Source organism: Martes martes (assembly GCF_963455335.1).
Source record: "Martes martes genome assembly, chromosome: 4".
Classification (NCBI taxonomy): domain Eukaryota; kingdom Metazoa; phylum Chordata; class Mammalia; order Carnivora; family Mustelidae; genus Martes; species Martes martes.
The window spans coordinates 90,747,622-90,771,661 of record NC_137891.1 but is presented as its reverse complement, the minus strand read 5'-3'; the positions used below and the strand labels follow the sequence as shown (position 1 = coordinate 90,771,661).

General features: G+C 39.2%; 1 protein-coding gene across 1 annotated transcript in view; it reads right to left on the bottom strand.

Annotated features, from left to right (window-relative positions):
* The window catches only part of WARS2 (tryptophanyl tRNA synthetase 2, mitochondrial), a 102,245-nt gene that overhangs the window by 29,878 nt on the left and 48,327 nt on the right, over positions 1–24,040 (bottom strand). Inside the window, exon 2 of the mRNA XM_080800759.1 lies at positions 21,568–21,825. Coding sequence (XP_080656885.1) covers positions 21,568–21,825 — 258 coding nt within the window. The remainder of the gene's footprint in view (positions 1–21,567; positions 21,826–24,040) is intronic.

The following is a 24,040-nucleotide window of genomic DNA, read 5'->3' as shown; positions in this document are numbered from 1 at the left end:
ACAATACATTAATAAAAGAAAGAGTAAGAACCATATGATACTCTCAATAGATGCTGAAAAAGCGTTTGACAAAGTGCAGCATCCCTTCCTGATTAAAACTCTTCAAAGTGTAGGGATAGAAGGCACATACCTCAATATTATCAAAGCCATCTATGAAAAACCCACCGCAAATATCATTCTCAATGGAGAAAAACTGAAAGCTTTTCCGCTAAGGTCAGGAACACGGCAGGGATGTCCGTTATCACCACTGCTGTTCAATATAGTACTAGAAGTCCTAGCCTCAGCAATCAGACAACAAAAAGAAATTAAAGGCATCCAAATCGGCAAAGAAGAAGTCAAACTATCACTCTTTGCAGATGATATGATACTATATGTGGAAAACCCAAAAGTCTCCACTCCAAAACTGCTAGAACTTATACAGGAATTCAGTAAAGTGTCAGGATATAAAGTCAATGCACAGAAATCAGTCGCATTTCTTTACACTAACAACAAGACAGAAGAAAGAGAAATTGAGGAGTCAGTCCCATTTACAATCGTACCCAAAACCATAAGATACCTAGGAATAAATCTAACCAAAGAGGCAAAGAATCTGTACTCAGAAAACTATAAAGTACTCATGAAAGAAATTGAGGAAGACACAAAGAAATGGAAAAATATTCCATGCTCATGGATTGGAAGAACAAATATTGTGAAAATGTCTATTCTACCTAAAGCAATCTACACATTTAATGCAATCCCTATCAAAATCCCATCCATTTTTTTTAAAGAAATAGAACAAATAATCCTAAAATTTATATGGAACCAGAAAAGACCTCAAATAGCCAAAGGAATATTGAAAAAGAAAGCCAAAGTCGGTGGCATCACAATTCCAGACTTCAAGCTCTATTACAAAGCTGTCATCATCAAGACAGTATGGTACTGGCACAAAAACAGACATATAGACCAATGGAACAGAATAGAGAGCCCAGAAATAGACCCTCAACTCTATGGTCAACTAATCTTTGACAAAGCAGGAAAGAATATCCAATGGAAAAAAGACAGCCTCTTCAACAAATGGTGCTGGGAAAATTGGACAGCCACATGCAGAAAAATGAAATTGGACTATTTCCTTACACCACACACGAAAATAGACTCAAAGTGGATGAAGGACCTCAATGTGCGAAAGGAATCTATCAAAATCCTTGAGGACAATGCAGGCAGCAACCTCTTTGACCTCAACCGCAGCAACTTCTTCCTAGGAACATCGCCAAAGGCAACAGAAGCAAGGGCAAAAATGAACTATTGGGATTTCATCAAGATCAAAAGCTTTTGCACAGCAAAGGAAACAGTTAACAAAACCAAAAGACAACTGACAGAATGGGAGAAGATATTTGCAAACGACATATCAGATAAAGGGCTCATATCCAAAATCTATAAAGAGCTTATCAAACTCAATACCCAAAGAACAAATAATCCAGTCAAGAAATGGGCAGAGGACATGAACAGACATTTCTGCAAGGAAGACATCCAGATGGCTAACAGACACATGAAAAAATGCTCCACATCACTCGGCATCAGGGAAATACAAATCAAAACCACAATGAGATACCACCTCACACCAGTCAGAATGGCTAAAATTAACAAGTCAAGAAATGACAGATGCTGGCGAGGATGCGGAGAGAGGGGAACCCTCCTACACTCTTGGTGGGAATGCAAGCTGGTGCAACCACTCTGGAAAACAGTGTGGAGGTTCCTCAAAAAACTGAAAATAGAGCTACCCTACGACCCAGCAATTGCACTCCTGGGTATATATCCTAAAGATACAAACGTGGTGCTCCGAAGGGGCACGTGCACCCGAATGTTTATAGCAGCAATGTCCACAATAGCCAAACTGTGGAAAGCGCCTAGATGTCCATCAACAGATGAATGGATAAAGAAGATGTGGTATATATACACAATGGAATACTATGCAGCCATCAAAAGACATGAAATCTTGCCATTTGCGACGACGTGGATGGAACTAGAGGGTATCATGCTTAGCGAAATAAGTCAATCGGAGAAATATAACTATCATATGATCTCTTTGATATGAGGAAGTGGAGATGCAAGGTGGGGGGGTTTGGGGGGAGGTAGGAAAAGAAAAAATGAAAAGATGGGATTGGGAGGGAGACAAACCATAAAAGACTCAATCTCAAGAAACAGACTGAGGGTTGCGGGGGGGAAGGGGGACGGGAGAGGGTGGTGGGGAAATGGACATTGGGGAGGGTATGGGCTATGATGAGTGCTGTGAAATATATAAACCTGGCGATTCACAGACCTGTACCCCTGGGGATAAAAATACATTATATGTTTATTAAAAAAAAAAAAAAAAAAAAAAAAAAAAAAAAAAAAAGAAGCCAGACACAAAAAAAGTGTATACTAAATAATTCAAATTAGACCAAGTTTAAAAACAGGTTATCTTGGGGGAAGGGGTAGTTAGTGACTGGAAAGGGGCATGAAGAACATTCTGGGTACAAGTTCACAGTGTGTTCAATTTGTGAAAATAGAATAAAAGGCTAGTAAATCTAACTACATTTGGTCTCAAATAAAAAAAAAATTTTTTTTTTGGTGTTTAAAACAACCTGGAGGGCCCTTTGGAATGGCAGAGTAACAAGCTCTGAAAATAGACTCCTTCATAAAAACAACAAGAAAAGTAGCAAAAATTGTCAAAGGCAGTTTTTACAGAACTCTGGGAAATTAATGAAAGGCCTGCCATAATGTGAAGAGTACTTCTTTAAGAAAAATATTGGAATCTCAGAAGCAACAGACTTTTGTGGCATTTTAACTCACCCTCTTCCCATCATCCTTGCCCATGCCTGGGGAAGCTATGTAAAGCAGCCTAGCAGGCCACTGGAAAGGGAAGACTGGGTTTGGAGCTTCTCAAAAAGACTATTCTCATCCGCAGAGAACTGTCACTACTCGAGCTGACAGCTCTGTAGAAAAACCCCATTTGCAGTGTGTTGTTAACTGACCTCACTTAGAGCACACTTGGTGGGAAAAACCCTATCCACAGGACATTTTCCAGAAGTAATCAGCAGCAGTGATTTTATATTGCAGCTGCCTGAGGTGTTGATACCAGGAGGGGAAGGTCAGGGGCTAGCCAAAAACTTAAAGGAAAAAACTGGGAAATGATATGCCCATTGGGTGCTTTGGAAAAACCGGACATATTCGTGGGCCATCGAAGAGGACACATACATGTCTGGGGCTATGCACATGGCCAGGAGAGACCTGAGAAGACCATAATCTTTCACCTCTGGTTCACCTTGAGGCCCTATATAAACCTCTCAGCAAAGGGTCAAAAATATAGGATTGAGGGGCACATGATGGTTCAGAGGGTTTAAGTGTCTGCTTTCGGCTCAGGCCACGATCTCAGGGTCCTGGAATCGAGCCCCGCATTGGGCTTCCTGCTCAGCAGGGAGTCTGCTTCTCCCTCTCCCTCTGTCCCTCCTCTCTGCTTGTGATCTCTCTTTCTCAAATAAATAAATAAAATCTAAAAAAAAATTTTTTTTTTAAATATAGGATCAAGGCATTTAGTAAAGTCTGAACGCTAAGCTAACCCAACAGACTGCAGCGGCCAGACACGACAGCAAAGACACTTTATATAATTTCTGCAGGAAAGTCACTAACCGATCAGCAATGACAAAAAAGAACCCTAAGTGTGTGTGGGGTTTCACTAGTAAATTCCAACAAACATTTTAAAAAATAGATACCAATTTTTCATAATCTCTTCCAGAAAATTAAAAAATAAAAAAAAGGACGGCATGCTTCCCTACTTAACCCAAGAGGCCAGTATTACCTTGATAACAAAGCCAGGCAAAGGCATAACAACAAAAGACAGATACAGACCAATAAATCCTTAACAAAATACTAATAAACCAAATGCATCAACATAAAAAAAATTATATACAGCATGATCAAACGGGATTTATTCCAGATGCAAGCTTGGTTTAACAGCCAAGAATCAGTCAGTGTAATAGTACAGTAGTCTAACAATGCACTATTGATATAAGGATAGAATATGTAGATCAACAGAATGGAACTGAGAGTCCAGAAATAAATCCATACATCTATAGTCAATCCATTTTCTCTCTCTTTTGTTGAAGATTTTATTTACTTATTTGAGAGAGAGAGAGACAGAGATAGCGACAGAGAGCACAAGCAGGGAGAGGGAGAAGCAAACTCCCCACTGAGCAGGGAACCAGATGTGGGACTCCATCTCAGGACCCTGGCATCATGACCCAAGCCGAAGGCAGATGCTTAACTGACTGAGCCACCCAGGTGCCCTCAGTCAATCCATTTTCAGCAAGGGTGCCAAGACAGTTTAATGGAGGAAGGGTCAATCTTTTAACAAATGGTGGTGAGATTAGTGAATATCTACACGCACATATTTACATGTAGAAGGATGATGTTGGACCAGACCCCAACCTCTCACCATTTATAAAAAGTAACTCAAAATAGGTCACAGACATAAATGTATAAACTATATTATAGTATATTATATTATAGTATAAACTATAAAATGCTTAGAAAAAAACATAGGAGTAAATCTCCATGACCTTGGGTTAAGCAACAGTTTGTTAAATATGACACCAAAAGTACAAGCAACAAAAGAAAAAAAAATTAACAAACCGGACTTCATCAAAATGAAAAAACTTTTTTGTGTTTCAAAGGGCACCATCAAGAAAGTGAAAGTCAATTCACAAAATGGGGAAGATACTTACAAATCCTACATCTCATAAAGGAACTGTATCCTGAATATTAAAAAACCCTTTTTTAAAAAAATATTTTATTTATTTATCAGATAGAGAGCATGAACAGGAGAAGTGGCAGGCAGAGGGAGAAGCAGGGTCCCTGCTGAGCAAGGAGCTGGATACAGGACTCGATCCCAGGACCCTGGAACAAAGACCTGGGCTGAAGGCAGACACTTAACTGACAGGGTCATCCAGGCGCCCCTAAAAAAAAAAACAAACAAAAACAAAAAACTTTTATAACTCAACAATTAAAGAGAGGGCAATTATTGCATGGAGCACTGGGTGTGGTGCATAAACAATGAATCTTGGAACACTGAAAAAAAATTTTAAAAAATCGAGTACTCGTGAAAATAACATAAAAAGCTGAACGATTCTGGGTGTTATATGTAATAAATGTTCAATAAATATTTTGATGAATTTCACTGAGAAAAAAATAAATAAAAAAAGAGAAAGAAAGCCAATTAAAAATGAGCAAAGGATTTGAAAAGACATTTCTCCAAAGAAGATATACGAATAACCAATAAGCCTATGAAAAGATGCTCAACATCATTAGTCATTAAGAAAATATAAATCAAAACCACATTGTGATCCCATTTCACACTTATCCCAATAGCTAAAATAAAAAAAGACAGACAATAACAAGGTTTGGGAAGGGAACGGAGAACTTGGAATTCCTATACGCTGGTGGTGGAACCCTCATACAAAGTGACGCAGACACTTTCAAAACAGTTTAACAGTCCTCAAAATGGTAAATACAGAGTTACCATAGACCCAGGAATTTCACTCCTGGTGTATACCAAGATAACTGAAAACATACAAAAAACGTTACACAGATGTTCATGGTAGCATTATTCATGATAGCTAAAATCGGAAATAACCCAAATGTCCATTGACTGATGAACAAATGAACAAAATGTGGTCTATACATACAACAATAAAAACAAATAAAATACTGATAATGCTAAAACATGGATAAACACTGAACACGTTATGGGAAATGAAAGAAGCCAATCACAAAAGAACACACGCTATATGATTCCATCTGTATGAAGTGTTCAGAAAAGGCAAATCCACAGGGGACAAAGTAGATCAGTGCCTGCCAGGGAATGGGTAGAGAAGGCAAAGACCACAGGGTTTGTTTCCGGAGTGACGAAAGTGTTCTAAAATTGATTTTGGTGAAAGATGCACCACTCTGAATATACTAAAAGCCAGTAAATTTAGAGTCTAGGTGAGTGAATTGTATGATATATCTCAATGAACAGTTTCAATAACTATCCCAGTGCAGTTCATCACAACTATGCCTTGAGACATCAGCAATTAATTATTCGGTGGCAATAAAGGTAACATCATTTCAGGAATCTGGATTTTCTGATCTTTAGCATGATCTCTATTTTCCTCCACGTGCGAATTACTGGTCCTCAAGGCAAAGTCGACTCCCCATCCTTTCAAATCGGTTAGTGGGGAGAATGGCTTCGCGTCAGTGAAGAAAGATAAAGACAGCAGAGCTGCCACGGCGATGAGACTCCCCTCGCGTCAGCCCATTCCAGTCAGGTTTTCACCTCTACCACTCCACGGCAACCAGGCACCACTGTCAGCAAGGGTAGTGGCTAGGATAAAGCATCAATATTATATTCGTGTCAATCAACATATTAATATTGTCTTAATACTGCAGACACCCAGGTTTTTGTCCTTGATTTCTTACTGCTATTCCTTTCTCCACTCACTCATTTTGCACTTTCATCTCTTATCATGGCTTTAGATACGATCACAGTTTTAAATACACTCTATATTACTGATGACTTTTAAATTTATAGCCCCGGCCAGACCTCTTTGCTCAACTCCAGACTCATATATCCAACGATCTATTGAGCATCTTTACGTGGATACCTAGTGGACACCTCAAACTTAACACACCCAAAATTGAATTCCCACTCCTCCACTCTGAACCTGCTCTGTCCATACTTGTCATCTCTGTTGGTGACAACTCCATCCTTGCAGTTACGTAGGCAAAAACCTTGAAGACATTCTCACGTCTCTTTTTCTCTCACACTCCACGTCGAATCCAGCTGCAAATCTTGCTAATTCTACCTTCAAAAGATACTCAGAATCGTACCGCTTTTTACCACCTCCCCCAGCGCACTGGCCCAGGCACCATCAACCCTTAGCTGGGTCACTGTAATAACTTTCTAACTGGGCTCCTTGCTTACACTGACTTTTCATACAATCTATTCTCAACCTAGCAGTGGAAGTGATCCTTTAAATACGTAGATCATGTGACTTCTCTGGTCAAAACCCTGCACTTCTTACCTCTTCTGAGTAAAAGCCAAAGACCTTACTACGGCCTGTCCGACCAGGCACGATCATCTCCTCCCATCCAACCCTGTAATATCTGTGGTTCCAGTAGTCCAACCCTCCCTCCTTGCTCCCTCTCCTCCAGCCATGCTGGCCTCCTTGTGTGCCCTCAACACACTAGACATGTTCTCACCTTATGGCCTTTGTACTGGCTCTTTCTGTGATTGGGATTCTCCTCCCCCGGATATCCACATGGTTAACTCCTTCACCTTGTCTTTGCTCAAATACCATCTTAGTAAGGGGCTTTACCCAGACCGCACTGTTTAAACTAACAATCTGTTTCCCTCAATGGCACTCCTAATATCCTTTAATTTTGTTTCTGTATTACCTATCACCATATGTTTGGCTAATTTATTATAGTTATTATTTATACTGTGTTACCCCAACAGAATGTTAAGTACCACGATGGCAAAGATTTTTGTCTCTTTTCTTCACTGATATAATATGAGTACCTAGCAGAGTATCCAAGACACAGCAAATGCCTAATAAATATTTGTTAAATGAATGCATGAATGAAATTAAAGATTTATTAATAGGGAAATGATTAAAGTTTTTAGAAAAGTTTAAAGAAATGTTTAAAGTATTTGAAGTATTTAAAGTGTGGCATATTTATATAATAGCATACTACACAACACATAAAAGAAATGAACTAGATTTATATGCATAAACATGAGACCACAAAAACACACTGCTGTATAAAAAAAGAAAACTGCTGGGACGCCTGGGTGGCTCAGTTGGTTAAGCGGCTGCCTTCGGCTCAGGTCATGATCCCAATGTCCTGGGATCGAGTCCCACATCGGGCTCCTTGCTCAGCAGGGAGCCTGCTTCTCCCACTGCCTCTGCCTGCCTCTCTGTCTGCCTGTGCTCACTCTCTCTGACAAAAAAAAAAAAAAAAAAAAAAAAAAAAAGAAAACTGCTAAAAGGTACTCCAATATGGCATCACTTATATAATTTTTTTAAAACCACAGAAATGAAAATATTATATATTGTTCATGAGATTATATGTGTAAAAAGGTATCACAAATTGGCTAGACTGATATACACCAAATCCACAATTTTGGTTGCCTGGGGAGGGAGAAAAGAGATGTAGGGAGGAGGGGTACAGGGAGTAGGCACAAGGAGTAGGGGAAGGATTAAAGGGGCCTCTCCTTCTTAATTATTTTTTATTATAATTATTTTAATATAAGAAAGTCAAGCAAATATGACAAAATGTTAACAATATTTACCCCTGCTATTGGAAACATGAGTGTTTATTATATCATTCTCTGTATTTTGCTGCATTTAAAATTTTTTGTCAAAAATATCTAATTAACAAAAAGAGTATGGAATATCATGATTCCCAAAGCTATAGCTGCTAGATATCAATCAAACCCACTCAAGCAATTAGCTGGTTCAGTAGATACTGGATCAAATATCTAAGATACCTTCAATGTCCCTTACAACTTCACTATTTCCCATATAAACATTATCTTCCCAGGAATCAGGTCCTATAAATTTTGGTTAAAACACTTGGGAGACTACGCAGACTCACAAGTTCCCATTTATCATATCCTCTTGAAACGAGCGATTTCATGCTCAGTTATTTTTATTGGACTCTTATCATCCCCATGACAAGCCCCCTTAACGCAACCCTGTTTGGGGATCTGATCTTAATTAAAAGCATTATGTTATAAATAATAACCTCTCTTCTACTACCAGCATTTATGCTTGCAATGAATATCTCTGTGTACATATTTGGATTTTTCTATACTTCTTCTTAGTCCAATACTTCTAAAGCTAAATAAATAGCTTTTATCAGCCTGCTGTTGAGTTAAAAGTCACACCCATCTAAATTCTATTGCTTATTGTGTATGCATGTGTATGTGTACGTATGTTTTTGAAAACTCTATTGCATTATATTAGTCAGCTACTTCTAAGCTACACTGAGTAACAAATAACCCCAAATATAAATGGCTTACAGTAATGGTTTCTTTCTCATACACATTACATATTGGTAACTGTAGGCTGGCTACAACTCTGCTTTATACACCTTCTCATTCCAAGACCCAAACGGAAGGAGTTCTCCCTCCCAGAACATGCAATTCCTGAGCTAGAGGAAAAGAGCAGCAGTTAGAACAAACACGGAATTTTTAAACATTCTGCTGAGGCATTGTGTACAAAACGCCCTCTCACTTTCCACTGGCTAAATCAAGTCATAGGGACAAGCCCAACATCAGTGGGATATGAAGAGACACTTCTCCCATAGGATGCCCTCATAGCCACACGGCAATGGATGAGGACACATAATCCTCATACGTGGGGGTTAGCAAATTACTGCTCACAGGCCAAATGTGGCGTGTGGATTGTTTTCATTCAGCCCATGTTTTTTACATTTTTTATTATTTTATTTTATTGATTTATTAACATATAATGTATTATTTGTTTCCGTTTTTTACATTTTTAAAGGGCAGTCAAATAAAAGAGAGAGATAGAAAGAAGGAGAAGGCAAAGAGGCATTAGAGGAGAAGAGGGGGTGGTGACAGAGACTGAATGTGGTCTGCAAAGCCTCAAATATTTACTGTCTATGCCTTTCCACAAAAGGGTGGCTGATCCCTGTTCTTACAGGAAATGAACATGGATAATTAAAATAATCACAGTCTACTAGAAGCAACTCCCAAAACTAGCAACCTTGAGGAAGAAGAGAGTTACTCTGTACAGAATTTGATGGCAGACAGTTTGTTTGTTTTTTTTAAAGATTTTATTTATTTATTTGACAGACAGAGATCACAAGTAGGCGGAGAGGCAGGCAGAGAGAGAGGGAGAAGCAGGCTCTCTGCTGAGCAGGGAGCCGGATGCGGGGCTCGATCCCAGGACCCTGAGATCATGACCTGAGCCGAAGGCAGAGGCTTACCGCACTGAGCCACCCAGGCACCCCTCACCTCAAATTATTTTAAAAAATAGGTCAGAGGTAAAGCTGGTCAGAGGTAAGAAGGAAAGTTCTGGGTTCAGATATGTTAAAGTTGAGAGAAAGAGATGTCTAGAAGGTAGCTAGGAGTGCAAGTCTAGAATTAAGGAGAAAGGTTGGGGCTAGTAACAAAGGTCAGGAAAGAAAATGGCTGAAACTTATGGAAGGTGGTAAGACTTCAGGAAGGTGGGATACATAGAGAGATTTTTAATCTCAGGACAGAAATTCTGAGGAACTAAAGAAGAGGAGTCAATACAGGAAACAAATGAACTCTCAGAGAAGTAGAAGAAAAATGCATTACTGCTGTATCATTGGAGTCAAGAGAAAATCCTAATAGGAAGAAGTGGTCAATATATAAATGATCAGAGAAATGAAGAAGTTTAAGAATTAAGAAGAGACTAAGCCCAGGTTAAGAGGTCACATGGCCCTTCCTTAAAAACACAAGCACTTAGTTGTGTTCTTAATCCTGTGATAGAACACAAAGAAGTAGAAAATATGTTTGTAGGGGCTCCTGGCTGGCTCAGTCCTTGGAACCTGCACCTCTTGATCTCGAGGTTAAGTTTAAGTCACACAGTGGGTGTACAAATTACTTAAAAATAAAATCTTAAAAAAAGAAAATACATTTGTGAAAGATGGCTCTCCCTAGGTATTTTTGTTTGTTTTGATTTGGATAAATAATGTTTAGACAAGGAGAGGCATCAATTTCAAAACAAACAAAAATAATGAAAATCTTACATTATAAGATGGTTTTCATATTCTTATTTAAGCTCTTTTTAGTTCTTGACTAAAATTTCTTGATATTCTTGGCAGTTAAAGTCCCTTCAATCTAATTCAAAGCACTCTCTTAAGTAAATTGCTCTCTTTCATATTTTCCTTGGAGTGGGGTCAACAGTTGCAACACTTGGTTTCACAGTGCTTCTGGCTGGTTTAAAATCTGTAATATTTGGGGGCACCTGGGTGGCTCAGTCAGTTAAGCATCTGCCTTCGGCTCAGGTCATGATTTCAGGGTCCTGGGATTGAGCCCTGCATCGGGCTCCCTGCTCAGCAGGGAGTCTGCTTCTCCCTCTGCCCTTCCTTGTTCTCTCTCGCTCTCTCTGTCTCAAATAAATAAAATCTTTTAAAAAAATACTAAATTTTAGTAAGGCTATAAAGCAGCCCAAACTCTCATACATTGCTGGCAAGAGTATAAAATGGCAGTTTCTTACAAAATAAAACATATACTTACCAAATGACCCAATAATTCTAGCCCTAGGTGTTTACCCATGAGAAATTAAGACATTGTCTACAAAATGACTTGTACACAAATGTTCATAGTATTTTAGCTACAATAGCCTGAATAACCCCAAACATCCATCAACTGGTGAGTAGATAAACAATTATAGAATATTCAGCCACTGGAATACTATTCAACAATAAAAAAGGAGTTTGTAACAACACAAAGGAGTCTCAAAAGTATTATGTTGATAAAAGCCAAGCACAGAAGAGTTCATATTATATAATTCTATTTATATGATATCCTAGAATAGGCAGAACAAGTCCATAATAACAGAAAACAAATCAGTGGTCTCCAGGAGCAGGGGTGAGGGATTGACTGCAAAGGGGCATGAGGGAAATTTTGGGGGACACTGAAATGTTCTCTGTCTTGATAGATGTGATGGTTACACATGTGTGTAGGTTTGTCAAAACTCCATGGATTGAGCAGCTAAAGTAGGTCCATCTTACTGTGTGTAAATTATGCCTCATCAAAGTTGATGTAATGTTTTAAAAAATTTTTAAGTAACTAAGCACTTAGGCTGTTGTTATTATCAAGTAGCTAAAATACTATGAACATTTGTGTACAAGTCATTTTGTAGACAATGTCTTAATTTCTCATGGGTAAATACCTAGGACTGGAATTATTGGGTCATTTGGTAAGTATATGTTTAATTTTGTAAGAAACTGCCATTTTATACTCTTGCCAGCAAGGTATGAGAGTTTGAGCTGCTTTATAGCCTTACTAAAATTTAGTATTGCCAGTATTTTTAATTTTAGTCATTCAACTATGTGAAATGGTTTATCCCTTTGGTTTTATTTTGCATTTCTCTGATGACCATGATGTTGAAGTTTTCATGTGCTTACTTCTTCATTTGTGAAATGTCTGTTCAAATATAGTGACCAATTACAAAATTAGGCTGTCTTATTATATTATTGAGATAAGAGTTCTGTATATATTTGGACACAAAGCTTTGTCAGATGTATGTGTTACAAGTATTTTCCCTTCATGGCTCACTTTTTCATTTTCTTAATGGGGTCTTTTAAAGAATAGAAGCTTTATCTTTTCATGAAGTCAAATGTATCATGTCCTTTGAAGTTAAATGTTTTTTGTGTACTTTCTAAGAAATCTTTGCCTACCCTCAAAGTCTGGAAGATCTTCCCCTCTGAATTCCTCTAGAAGTTTTATAGTTTTCACTTTTACATTTAGATCCATGGTAGTTTTCAGTTTATTTGTTGCGAATGGTGTGAGGTAAGAGCCAAGGTTCATTCCCTCCCCACCACATAGAGATCCAGTTGGATACCTAACACCATTCGCTGAAAATACTATCCTTTCCCCCACTGAAATGGTTTGATACTCCTGTTGAAAACATTTGGCTTCTGGATATGGGTATACTTCTGGATTCCCTATTCCTTCCCGTTGATCTATTAGTCTATTCTTATATCAAGACCACATTCACGTGATTACCATAGCTTGGCATCAAGTCTTGAAGAAAGGTGGTCTAAGTCCTCCAACTGTGTTTTCTTTTTCAGTATTGTTTTGGGTACAGTATTGTTCAGTATTGTTTTCTTTTTCAAAATTCTTTTGGGTATTCTACGTACTCTCTGTATTGCCATATGCATTTCAGATCCAATTTGTCAGCGTCTACAACAGTGTAATTGGATTATAATGAATTTATGGGTCAAACTGGACAGAACTGACATATTAATAATGTTGAATCTCCTATGCTAGAACAAGCCTTCCACCTATGGTAATGGCTGAGTAGCTCTGTATTAATCTGCTAGGGCTGCCATAACGAGACACCACAGACTGGGTGGCTTACACAACAGAAATTTATTGTCTTGCAACTCTGGAGGCTGGAAGTCCAAACTCAGGGTGCCAGAGGGGTCAGGTTCTGGTGAGAACTCTTTCCCTGGTGTGCAGACAACTGTCTGTCCACAAAAAATCGGAGGAAAAAAATCTAAATATTCTTTGCAGGGAAAATGGATAAATTGTGATAGAGCCAGACAATGGGATACTGTAGAGCAGTCAAAATGAACAAATTTCAGCAAAGTAATGCTGAACACAAAAATATAGATGCAGGAAGTTATGTGTATGATACTGCTTATATAAAGTTTTAAAACATGCAAAATAAATAATATGGACCATTACAGCCAAATCCTATGCAATAAAAATATAAACACACACATTGGCAGGGTGCCTGGGTAGTTCAATTGTTTAAGTATCAGACTTCAGCTCAGGTCATGATCTCAGGGTCCTGGGATGGAGTCCCATGTAGGGCTCTGTGCTCAGCAGCAAGTCCGGTAGTCCCTCTGCCCCTCCCCCCATAGCCCGTGCTGTTTCACACTCTCTCTCACAAATAAATAAATAAAATCTTTAAAAAAAAATAAACACATACATTGGAATTCAATATAGTGGTTACCTCTGGGGAGGTGGAAAGTGGAATGGGATTAGAGAGAACCAAACAGAAAGTGTCCACTACACTCGCAAAACTTCATTTCCTTTTTTAAAATTAACATATAATGTATTATTTGTTTCAGGGGTACAGGTCTGTGAACCAAAGTAACCAAGTATGAAGCAAGTATGCCCAAAGGTTAGTATTTCAAAAAGCAACTGTTCATCTTTTCCTGCTTTTCTGAATATCCAAACTATTTCTTAAGAAGGTTCCCAAAAACCTTCAACAATTACCTTTTCAGAAAATTTTTTATTATTGAGTATGAAGGTGGGTGCTGTCATTAATTTGACCTCCACTTTCCAATTCCACTCCACCCTTAAATCTTCACACTATCTAGAAGCCTGGGTGGCTCAGTTGGTTAAGTGTCTGCCTTCAATTCAGGTCAAGATCCTAGGGTCCTGGGATAGAGACCCACATTGGGTTCCCTGTTCAGCAGGGAGCCTGCTTCTCCCTCTGCCTGTCCCTGTCCCTGCGTGTGCTTGCTTTCTACCCACCACCCATGTCAAATAAATAAATAAAATCTTTTTTTAAAAAAAGAAGCAGCCTGGGGTGGGAGCAGTATTGTTTACAGTGGGGTAGGGATAGGGCAAGAGTGAAGGGTACTATTTAACAGTATTATATGTCACATTATTTAAATATCCATGTTAGAGATATTAGAACAGGGGTTCAGAGAACTTGCCCAGTGTGTGACAACAAGAAGAAGTCACAGATTCAGGCCAATTATATAGGGTTGCAAAACCTGTGCTTCTTTCACTCTTGCTATGATAATAAAACTGAACTCTTCTTGAAAGTATTAGGACAAGACTTCATCCTGTGGTCCAGGATGGAGGCAGCAAAACTACTCTAACTTGCTCATCAAGTCACACAGGACTATAGATCTAGGCAAGGAAAGTGGTGGAAACTTCTAGTGGATACTTCCTAGAGAAAGAAATACATGAGAAGTCTGGTTGTATAATGATTTTCCTAACTTCTCTTCATTATTTCTACCAGGGGCCATTCAGATCCTTTGTCTCTCCTGAGAAACGTTGGAGGAAATGCCAATTTTACAAATTGATTCCCCAAGTCCTTTAAACCATGAGGACGTTTGTTTGCTTCCTTTCTTTTCTTCAAAAAATTTTAAATTTATTTTTTAAGTAATCTCTATACCCAATGTGGGGCTCGAACCCACAAACCTGAGATCACGTGTTCCATGCTCTACTGACTGAGCCAGCCAGGAGCGCCTTCTTCCTTTCTATTATGAGTTGTACATTGCACCTGTTGTTGCTAGCCTAAAGACTTTGAGAGTCCAACAAATATAAATCTGTACTCAAAGAAGCTTTCAAAATTACCAGGATAAGTGAAAACATGATACTGTCAGTCCAAGTTTATGTGTTGCTGGTCTCACACCTCTGAGATAAGGGACATGGGTCATGTACAACTTTTGTTTGTGCACTGTAAGCCAGGATTCATGCAAAAACTTGCTTACTATTTATTATTATCCATTATTATTATTTTATTATTATTGATTAAAGTTTCCTGGAAAACAAAACATAACTCTAATTAGAGAATGAAGCCACCTTCCCAGGCTGAGGATTCCGTTCTCCCCCCTCAGCTCTTCCATGGACAGTTCTGGATGCCCTATAATATGGTGTCTGCTGGTCAAAACTGTCCTTTTCTCCCAGACTTGGCATAAAGCCAGCGCCCAAAGCTACGAACTCCAGCTTTTATCTTCCATCTGCACAGTGATTAGTTTGCAAGGAAAGTAACAACTAAAGATGTGGAGATGTGCACCTCAGAGACAGCTGTGGGAATCAGATGGGATGTGCACTCAGGCCTGCTGGAAATAAAAGACCATTGACTTTGGCATTGGGATGGAAACCTCTGCCAAACACACACACAGGCAGGCACGCTCTCTCTATCTCTCTCTTTCTCAATCACCCTCTCTCTCTCTCACACACACACACACACACACACGCGCGCACCTTTCAGAGGAGAGGCTCTGTAAAAATTCCCCACATATGGCAAACATATTTTAGGGGAAGCACCATGACTAGAGGCCAGTGGGAGAGAAAGAAAAAGAAAATAATGAGAAAAATCTTCAATAAGTCTAAATTGTTTCAGTCAGACTGCTGAGAAAGAATGCAAAGGATTGGAGATGAAAATTATTGGTAAAATAAGCATTATAACATAGCTAAATTCTTTCCCTACTTCAAATGATTGCTAGAACTTACTCTCTTGTACAATAGCACCTGGGGGAACTAGTCTTCATATTTAGCTCCAAGTACTTTGCTGAACACAACGGATATACATGAAAAGAGAACACTATACAATATAAAAAAATTTTTTTCTCTAACTCACAATTTCAAAAATTCTTAATTTTACTTGTAAATAACTGTGTATGGGGCAGGGAATGCAGAGATATCTCATTTTATCTGACATTGGCTCACAACACTTTAAGTATAATTGTTTTCTGACTTCCTGTCCTCTTGGTTACTTTTTTTACACTTGATCTTAGCCAAAAGGCCGAGAAGCGATTGGTTACTTTTTTTAAAAAAGATTTTATTTATTTATCTGACAGAGAGAGAGACAGCAAGAGAGGGAACACAAGCAGAGGGAGTGGGAGAGGGAGAAGCAGGCTTCCCGCCAAGCAGGGAGTCTGATGGGGGACTCTATCCCAGGACCCTGGGATCATGACCTGAGCTGAAGGCAGACGCCTAACGACTGAGCCACCCAGGCACCCCTCTTGGTTACATATTTAATGATCAGTTAAATGCTAACATGCATAACAAAACTCCCAGTAGAAAAGAACTAACAAAAAACCGTGTTAAAATGTAGACAACTGATCTCTGACTTACCCACTTTATAAGTTAAGAACTGATTTATCATATTTTTCTCAAAATAAAAGCAGAACCACCCCCCAACTCTTGCTTTAAAGAGTTATTAGCAAAAGTTAATCAGAATCTGAACAAAAATAACCTGATGATTAAAAAGTGGTGGAGTGGAAACAACACTGGCCTGTTGTTCTCAGGGGCATCATTTTTTTTTTCATTTTTAAATTTTAATTCTAGTATAGTTATATTAGTTTCAGGTGTACAATAGAATGATTAAACACCTCCATACAATATCCAGTGCTCATCATGACAAGTGCCCTCCTTAACCCCATCACCCATTTCACCCATCCCCCACAGCCCTCCCCTCTGGTAACCATCAGTGTGTTCTTCATAGTTAAGAGTCTATTTCTTAGTTTGTCTCTCTCTCTCTCTTTTTTTACTTTGCTCATATGTTTTGTTTCTTAAATTCCACAGGAGTGAAGTCATATGCTATTTGTCTTTCAATGACTTATTTCACTTGGCTTTATAATCTCTAGATCCATCCATGTTGTTGCAAGTGGCAAGATTTCATTCTTTTTTATGGCTGAGTAATATGCCATCCATTTCTTTCTCTGTCTCTCTCTCTCTCTCTCTTTCTCTTAGGGGCCTCATTTTTGAAGGGCTTTCTAGAAATTGAGCTTAGATTTTTACCCTGAGGGTAAGGAGAGAGGTGCTGAGGTATCTGAGGTGGAAAGATGTGCATGGCTACAGTGTGGGGAATGGACTGCTGCCAGGAGAGCCTGAGGCAGGAGTGAAGGGGAGAGCAGATGGTCCAGGCAAGAAATAATGAGGATCTTAGGGTTGGCTCTGGCTCTTCACTGCCTCTCTGCTGTCAGTTACTGAGGCAAAGGCCTGGTGGGAGGCAGCATAGTGTTCTCTCCTAGGAGAACACCTTCTAAAAATGGTGTTTTAGGGAGAAGAAAAAAAAAAAAGAGTCCTGGATTTGTCCTCTGGATGACCTCAGGTTAAATTAAGAAGATATATTTGTTAAGCATTTACTAAGTGCCAGGCACCATTCAGAGATGGTTTTAAGGACATTTTTATAATTTACTCAATCTTTTCATACCTCAATTTATTCATCTGTGAAAGAACAGTAATGCCTAACTCATGTGCTCTTTCGAGGATTAAAAGTGAGTTCATATACATGAAAAGGCTTTTTAGATCTTCCACATTTAAAAATGCCAGTTTTCTAATAACCACGACTTCTCATTTTTTTTTTCTAAATCTGACAATGCTCTGAGTATTTTCTTTCCAGCCCCCATTTAGTAGAGACTCCACATACTGATCAAGACAGTTGTTAACTACCACATGGTAAGACACAAAACACAAAAGCCATGAGAATTCTTTCCTACTAGAGCACTGCAGAGATGGGGTCAGCCATCTAGAATAATCACTGTTTCAGGGACACTAGCTTATCTGATTACACTCCTACCTGAGAACGGTTCTAAGAGGTAAATTCAGTACCTGCCTTCATATTTTTTTTTTAAGATTTTATTTATTTATTTGACAGAGATCACAAGTAGGCAGAGAGGCAGGCAGAGAGAGAGGGGGAAGCAGGCTCCCTGCTGAGCAGAGAGCCCGATGCGGGGCTCGATCCCAGGACCCTGAGATCATGACCTGAGCCGAAGGCAGAGGCTTAACCCACTGCGCCACTCAGGCGCCCCCCCCCTTTTTTTTTTTTAAAGATTTTATTTATGCCTTCACATTTTCAAAATACAGCATGAGGAAGACCTTCTCAGCATCCTCCCGGAACAACTAGAAGCTTCACGGATGCTCTGAAGAAAATGATGTCTGGGCATTCTATGGGCCCTAGGCAAGCAGAGTTTCTATTCAAACCCCATCAAAAATGGGGATGACCAACTACGTGAATGGTAATTTATAGCCACTAACCATCAGCCAATACACATGAGCACAAAGAGAAAGCAACAAAAAAATATAAGGGTTATTTTTATGTTCAAAAGTGCTAATTTTATAGTAAATAAAAGAAAAGCCGATTAACATACCAAAGGCATGGAAAAGAGTGGGAGTATAAAAATCTGTTTTTGTTTTTGTTTTTTTTTTTAAGATTTTCCTTATTTATTTGAGAGAGGACAGAGAGAGAAGAGCAGAGGGAGAGGGAGAAGCTCCCTGTTCAGCAGGGAGCCCGATGTGGAGCTCAATCCCAGGACCCTGGGATCATGACCTGAGCTGAAGGCAGAAGCTTAACTGGCTGAGCCACCCAGGTGCCTCCTAAAAAATCTAAGTTTTTAATTCTTTTCAAATGCAGGATTAACTTTATGGGAAATAAAAATAAAATGAGCAACAAACAAAAAGATAGGGAAAAAACGTGATGTGTGTGCCTTCACTGGATCATTATTTAAACAAGCCAAATATAAAAGACATTTTGGGAGAATCAGCATAACTTGAATACGGACTGGGTATGAGAGGATCACATGGAATTATCATTAGCTTTGTTAGGTGTGATGACAGTATTGTCATCTGCTGCAGTCCAGGAAGGGAGCAGGGGACCTGTGAAATGGTGTGGAGGAGGCCTGAGGCCACCAAGGAAAACAGGCAACACCAGTGACCTACCCTCGCTGATCTAGACCTACAACCACCAGAGGAACCAAGGAGCTCATTACATAACATAAAAAAAATGAAGAGGAAGGGACTTTCATGATCCCTCACGTATGAGGGAATTCTTACAGTCTCCCACACCGTGGGTGATCCTTTCCATTGCTGTTTTGAACAACAAAGTACCATGCCGAAGAAGAGACCTTAATTATTGCCAATTTTAGAAGCTTGCAGAGGTCACTGCCAAAAGTCCTTTAAAAAGGAGGGGAAAAAATTATAATGTGGTGATCATTCCTAGGGGTATGAGCTCAAAGTGCAAGCACTGGATGTGGTTGAAAATGAGCCTTTAATTTTTTTTTTTTTTTAAGATTTTATTTATTCACTTGACACAGGAGAGAGATCACAAGTAGGCAGAGAGGCAGGCAGAGAGAGTGGGGGAAGCAGGTTCCCTGCTGAGGAGAGAGCCCGATGCGGGGCTCGATCCCAGGACCCTGAGATCATGACCCGAGCTGAAGGCAGAGGATTAACCCACTGAGCCACTCAGGTGCCCCGAGCCTTTAATTTTAAACGTCACTTAACAAAGCAGTCTGGCAACTGGTTGCTTTGTGGAGATGTAGACATTTTCGCCTTCTAGAAGGATGGAAATAAGCACTGGGAATATGATTTTTAGAAATGGTATCACAGAAGGATCAAAAGGGAGCTTGTATCAAAAACAGCTTTGGGGGCGCCTGGGTGGCTGAGTGGGTTAAGCCTCTGCCTTTGGCTCCGGTCATGATCTCAAGGTCCTGGGATCGAGCCCCGCATCGGGCTCTCTGCTCAGTGAGGAGCCTGCTTCCTCCTCTCTCTGCTTGCCTCTCTGCCTATTTGTAATCTCTCTTTCCATCAAATAAATAAATAAAATATTTTTTAAAAAAACAAAAAAAACCCAGCTTCGATGAAGTGAAGTGATATCCGGTAACTTTACAAAGTGGTTCTAATGATGATCAGCGTTATAATGTTGGAGACAGACTTGAAGAGTGTGAATAAACATTGTTTCATGAAATAGGACAGGCCCATTCCTTTCAAACAGATGGTGAGAGTGCTCCTGAGGTGGGACAACCAGCTTGAAGAAGTCCTACGAGGTAAGGACCTATAGGGTAAGGCTAGTGTGGAACAAATATCTCTGAGTATATGAAGAGCAGTCCCGTGGAAGACAGAGTTGATTTACTTAGTATTTTTAGAGAGCAGAAGTCAAACGAATGGATGGAAGTTACAGGGAGACAGGTATCAGCTCAACAGAAGCAAGTATATTTATGTATTTAAGACAATTAGATCAGTCCAAGATTGAATTTGAAAAGTTATGTGCAAGTAAAGGCTCTCTGACCAACTGTGAGGAAGGAAATGGAGGTAAATTGCCTTTATGGACATTTTAATGGTCAGATTCTATTATTTTATCATATTATTTCCAAACTAGAAACACGCTTTGAGTTGATATATTTATTTTTGAAGATATTCATTTCCTTCATATTTTTTAAAAGGGGCACTCTCTGGGAATCATTACACTAAGTTCTGTGAGTAATAAAACATACATAAAAATGATGATTGTCAGAAGTTTATGATCAAGGCAGGAGATACACACATGAATAACCCATACCACGCATGCATACATGTTAACATGTAGCCAACATGTGTAATATACCGTTCCTGGGCTGTGGCTTTGTCACAAGGTTCAAGTGGATATGTAATGAGGGCATGATCCAGTTAAATTTTTCAGCTTAGCTATGGAGTCTCTTAAGTTCCCTGTCTCTGGTCCAGGCATCTGCGCTTTCAAGAGTAAACTGATTCATCCATAGTGACGATATCAGTCAAATATTTTGGCTTTGTTTTGAAGCCTTTCTTGGCTTGGACTCAAGAGACTGGACAGTGTCTTCCAATTTCCCAGCTAGTTCTCTTAAGTCTTCTCAAAAGCTATTATACAAAGAAGGAACAATGGGAATGATCCAATGGGTCTTCCAAATGCAAAACCCAGTAAAGCAACAGTGAAAGTACACAAAACCACTAGTTGCTAAATTCTATCCTTGATCCTGAGGAGATTAGTCAACAGTATGAATTCAGCAATTTGGATGCAACCCAGTAGAGAAAAATATCAGATTTGTAAGTACTAAAGAGATACAACATTTTGGTATATGAAGCAAGAACAGTGGAGGCAAAGGTGAAACATACTTTTGCCCTATGATGACATTTAAAGATGTGAATATAGGGTAAATATTAAAATGAACTCATGGCATCTGATGAGGTCACTCTTGAACAATTTTCAAAGACTCACAAACAGGAGCTATATAAACTTTCATTCAAAGTTTTCCTCACATAATTTGAAAATACCAGTTTTCTTGGTTCTAATCTGAGAAGCTGACCTGAGATTGTTGGAAAAGGATGCTCTTCTCTGGGTTTATGCCACAGGCTAGAAGAACAGCGGTCATGTCCAAGATGCTCTGCCGGAGGACGGCCGGGTCCTGGGGGACGGTGATGGAGTGTAGGTCAACGATGCTGTAGAGCACCGAGCTGTACTCTTCCTGCAACCTCACCCAGGTCTCAATGGCTCCCAGGTAATTGCCGAGGTGGGGGATTCCTGTAGGCTGAATGCCCGAGAGTACTCGCTTCACAGCATCTTTCTGGAAGAGAGGAAAATAAGCATTTGCTTTCAAGGCAGACTCCATGAATCCTATGGCCATGTTACCATAGCAACGATGACTAGTTCTACTTTTTACAACTGCAGTCTGACAGTCATCCTTATGCATTTATTTTGCGCCCATGCAAAGCTCTGTATCAGGTGCTACTAGGGACGGAAAAGGATATTTAAAATGTGGTTGGATTTTTCGTTGTTGTTGTTATGTCCAGTTAGCCAGCATATACTACATCATTAGTTTTGATGTAGTGTTCAATGATTCATTAGTTGAGTATAACACCCAGTGCTCATCACAACACATGCCTTCCTTAATACCCATCACCAGGTTACCCCATCCCCCCATGCCCTCCCTTCTGTAATCCTCAGTTTGGTTCCCGGAGTCCAGAGGCTCTCATGGTCTCTCTCCCTCTCTGACTTCTGGATTTTTTTTTTTTTTTCACTCAGAACGTAAAAATAAAAGGCACATGAGAAAGTCTGTAACCCCAAGCAATGCAATCTAACTGGAGATAGAGGATAGGTTTACAAAGAGAAACGTAACAGTACAGTGTGGCAACATGATCAAAATCAGTTCGCTGACATAAATAGTGGGGTGCAGAAGGCATTCCCAAGAGGAAAAGATGACTGTGGATCTGGGGGTCACTGACAAAGACTTCAGACACAGAATCAAATTTCACTGGAGATTAAAGGGGCCTTGAGGGTTTTACATGTGATTTCACTCATTTTGTAGTTAAGGTAAGGAAGTCAACAGCATTAGGGCTGAAGGCTACTGCTATTTACGTAATTCAGTTTTCTTTAGAAATCATTGCTGATATTACAACTTAGTGTGCACACTCTTGGGCTAGAAATTAGAAAACCTACACACTATTTCTAATATTGCTTCTTGATCAAGTGACTGAAATTTTTGTGCTTCAGTTTCCTTTTGCTTTTGTTAAATCATTCTTTCACTTCTTCAAAGGGAGTTTTTAATTCTGTATGCTTTTTTTAAATCATAAAAACATTTTGTTAAGGGTATGTTTTCTTACTGGTTTGTACTTTCTAATATTGAAGTTATAGTTGGAAAATGAGAAGGAAAAAGGTAATACAGGATGAAAAAATGTTAATTTTCTCTTGAATCATTTTGCATCCTGTAGTGAAACATGAAAAATGAATATAGATCAGTAAATGTGCTATCATTAAGAGGTTCTGAAGGAATAAAATAAGTCATTATCATTTTTAACAATAGCAACAAAATATTAATAATGGCAGCCATAATTTGCTGACAACTATGTTGTGGCCATTTATGCTCAGGGCTTGCTATACATCAATGTGTTTAGTTGTTACAATACCCAAAATGGCAGGCATTTTATTGCCTCCAATTTACAGATGAGATAACTGAGGCTTGCCAATCTTTAGAGATTGCCCATGGTCACACACTAGTAAGGGGTGAAGTTGGGATATCAGGCCAGGTATCACTTACTTCAAAGCCCATGTATGTTCTTTCTACTACTATCCAGTAAGGCTTTATGGCATTTGTTGTATTAATTTTGCAACTTTCCTATACACTTGCCAATTTCCACAAAAATAACTTAAGGAGGGGGGAGAAAAGAACATTCTTATACATGTATCTTTGTGTTCTGTGCACCAACTTTCTCTAGTGCAGATACCTAATTGCTGGGTCCTAAGGTATGCATTATGTATCTCGAAGTATACTACAGTGAGCTAAACCCCTCCCTAGTAGATAACATTTTGCAATTTCTACCATCAGTGTCGTTGCTCCTCATCCATATCAACACTGCCAGTATTTTTATTTTGAGCTAATATGGTAGATACAAGGTAGAACCTCATGAGGGTTTAACTGCGTTTCTTGGGTTATTAAAGAAGTTGAGAACTCTTAGGGTTACTGACCATTTTTATTCCCTCTTCTGTGGAAAAGTCTACTGAAGTTATTTTGCCTATTTTTCTCAGATTGGATTGTCGTTTTACTAATTTGGGTGTTTTTATATATCCCGGATACTAATATTTTATCAATTATATGTACAGCCAATATAGTCTCTCATTGCGTAGCTATTTGTCTTCTTCTTCTTCTTCTTTTTTTAAGATTTTATTTATTTATTTGACAGACAGAGATCACAGGCAGGCAGAGAGGCAGGCAGAGAGAGAGAGAGGGAAGCAGGCTCCCTGTTGAGCAGAGAGCCCAGTGCGGGGCTCGATCCCAGGACCCT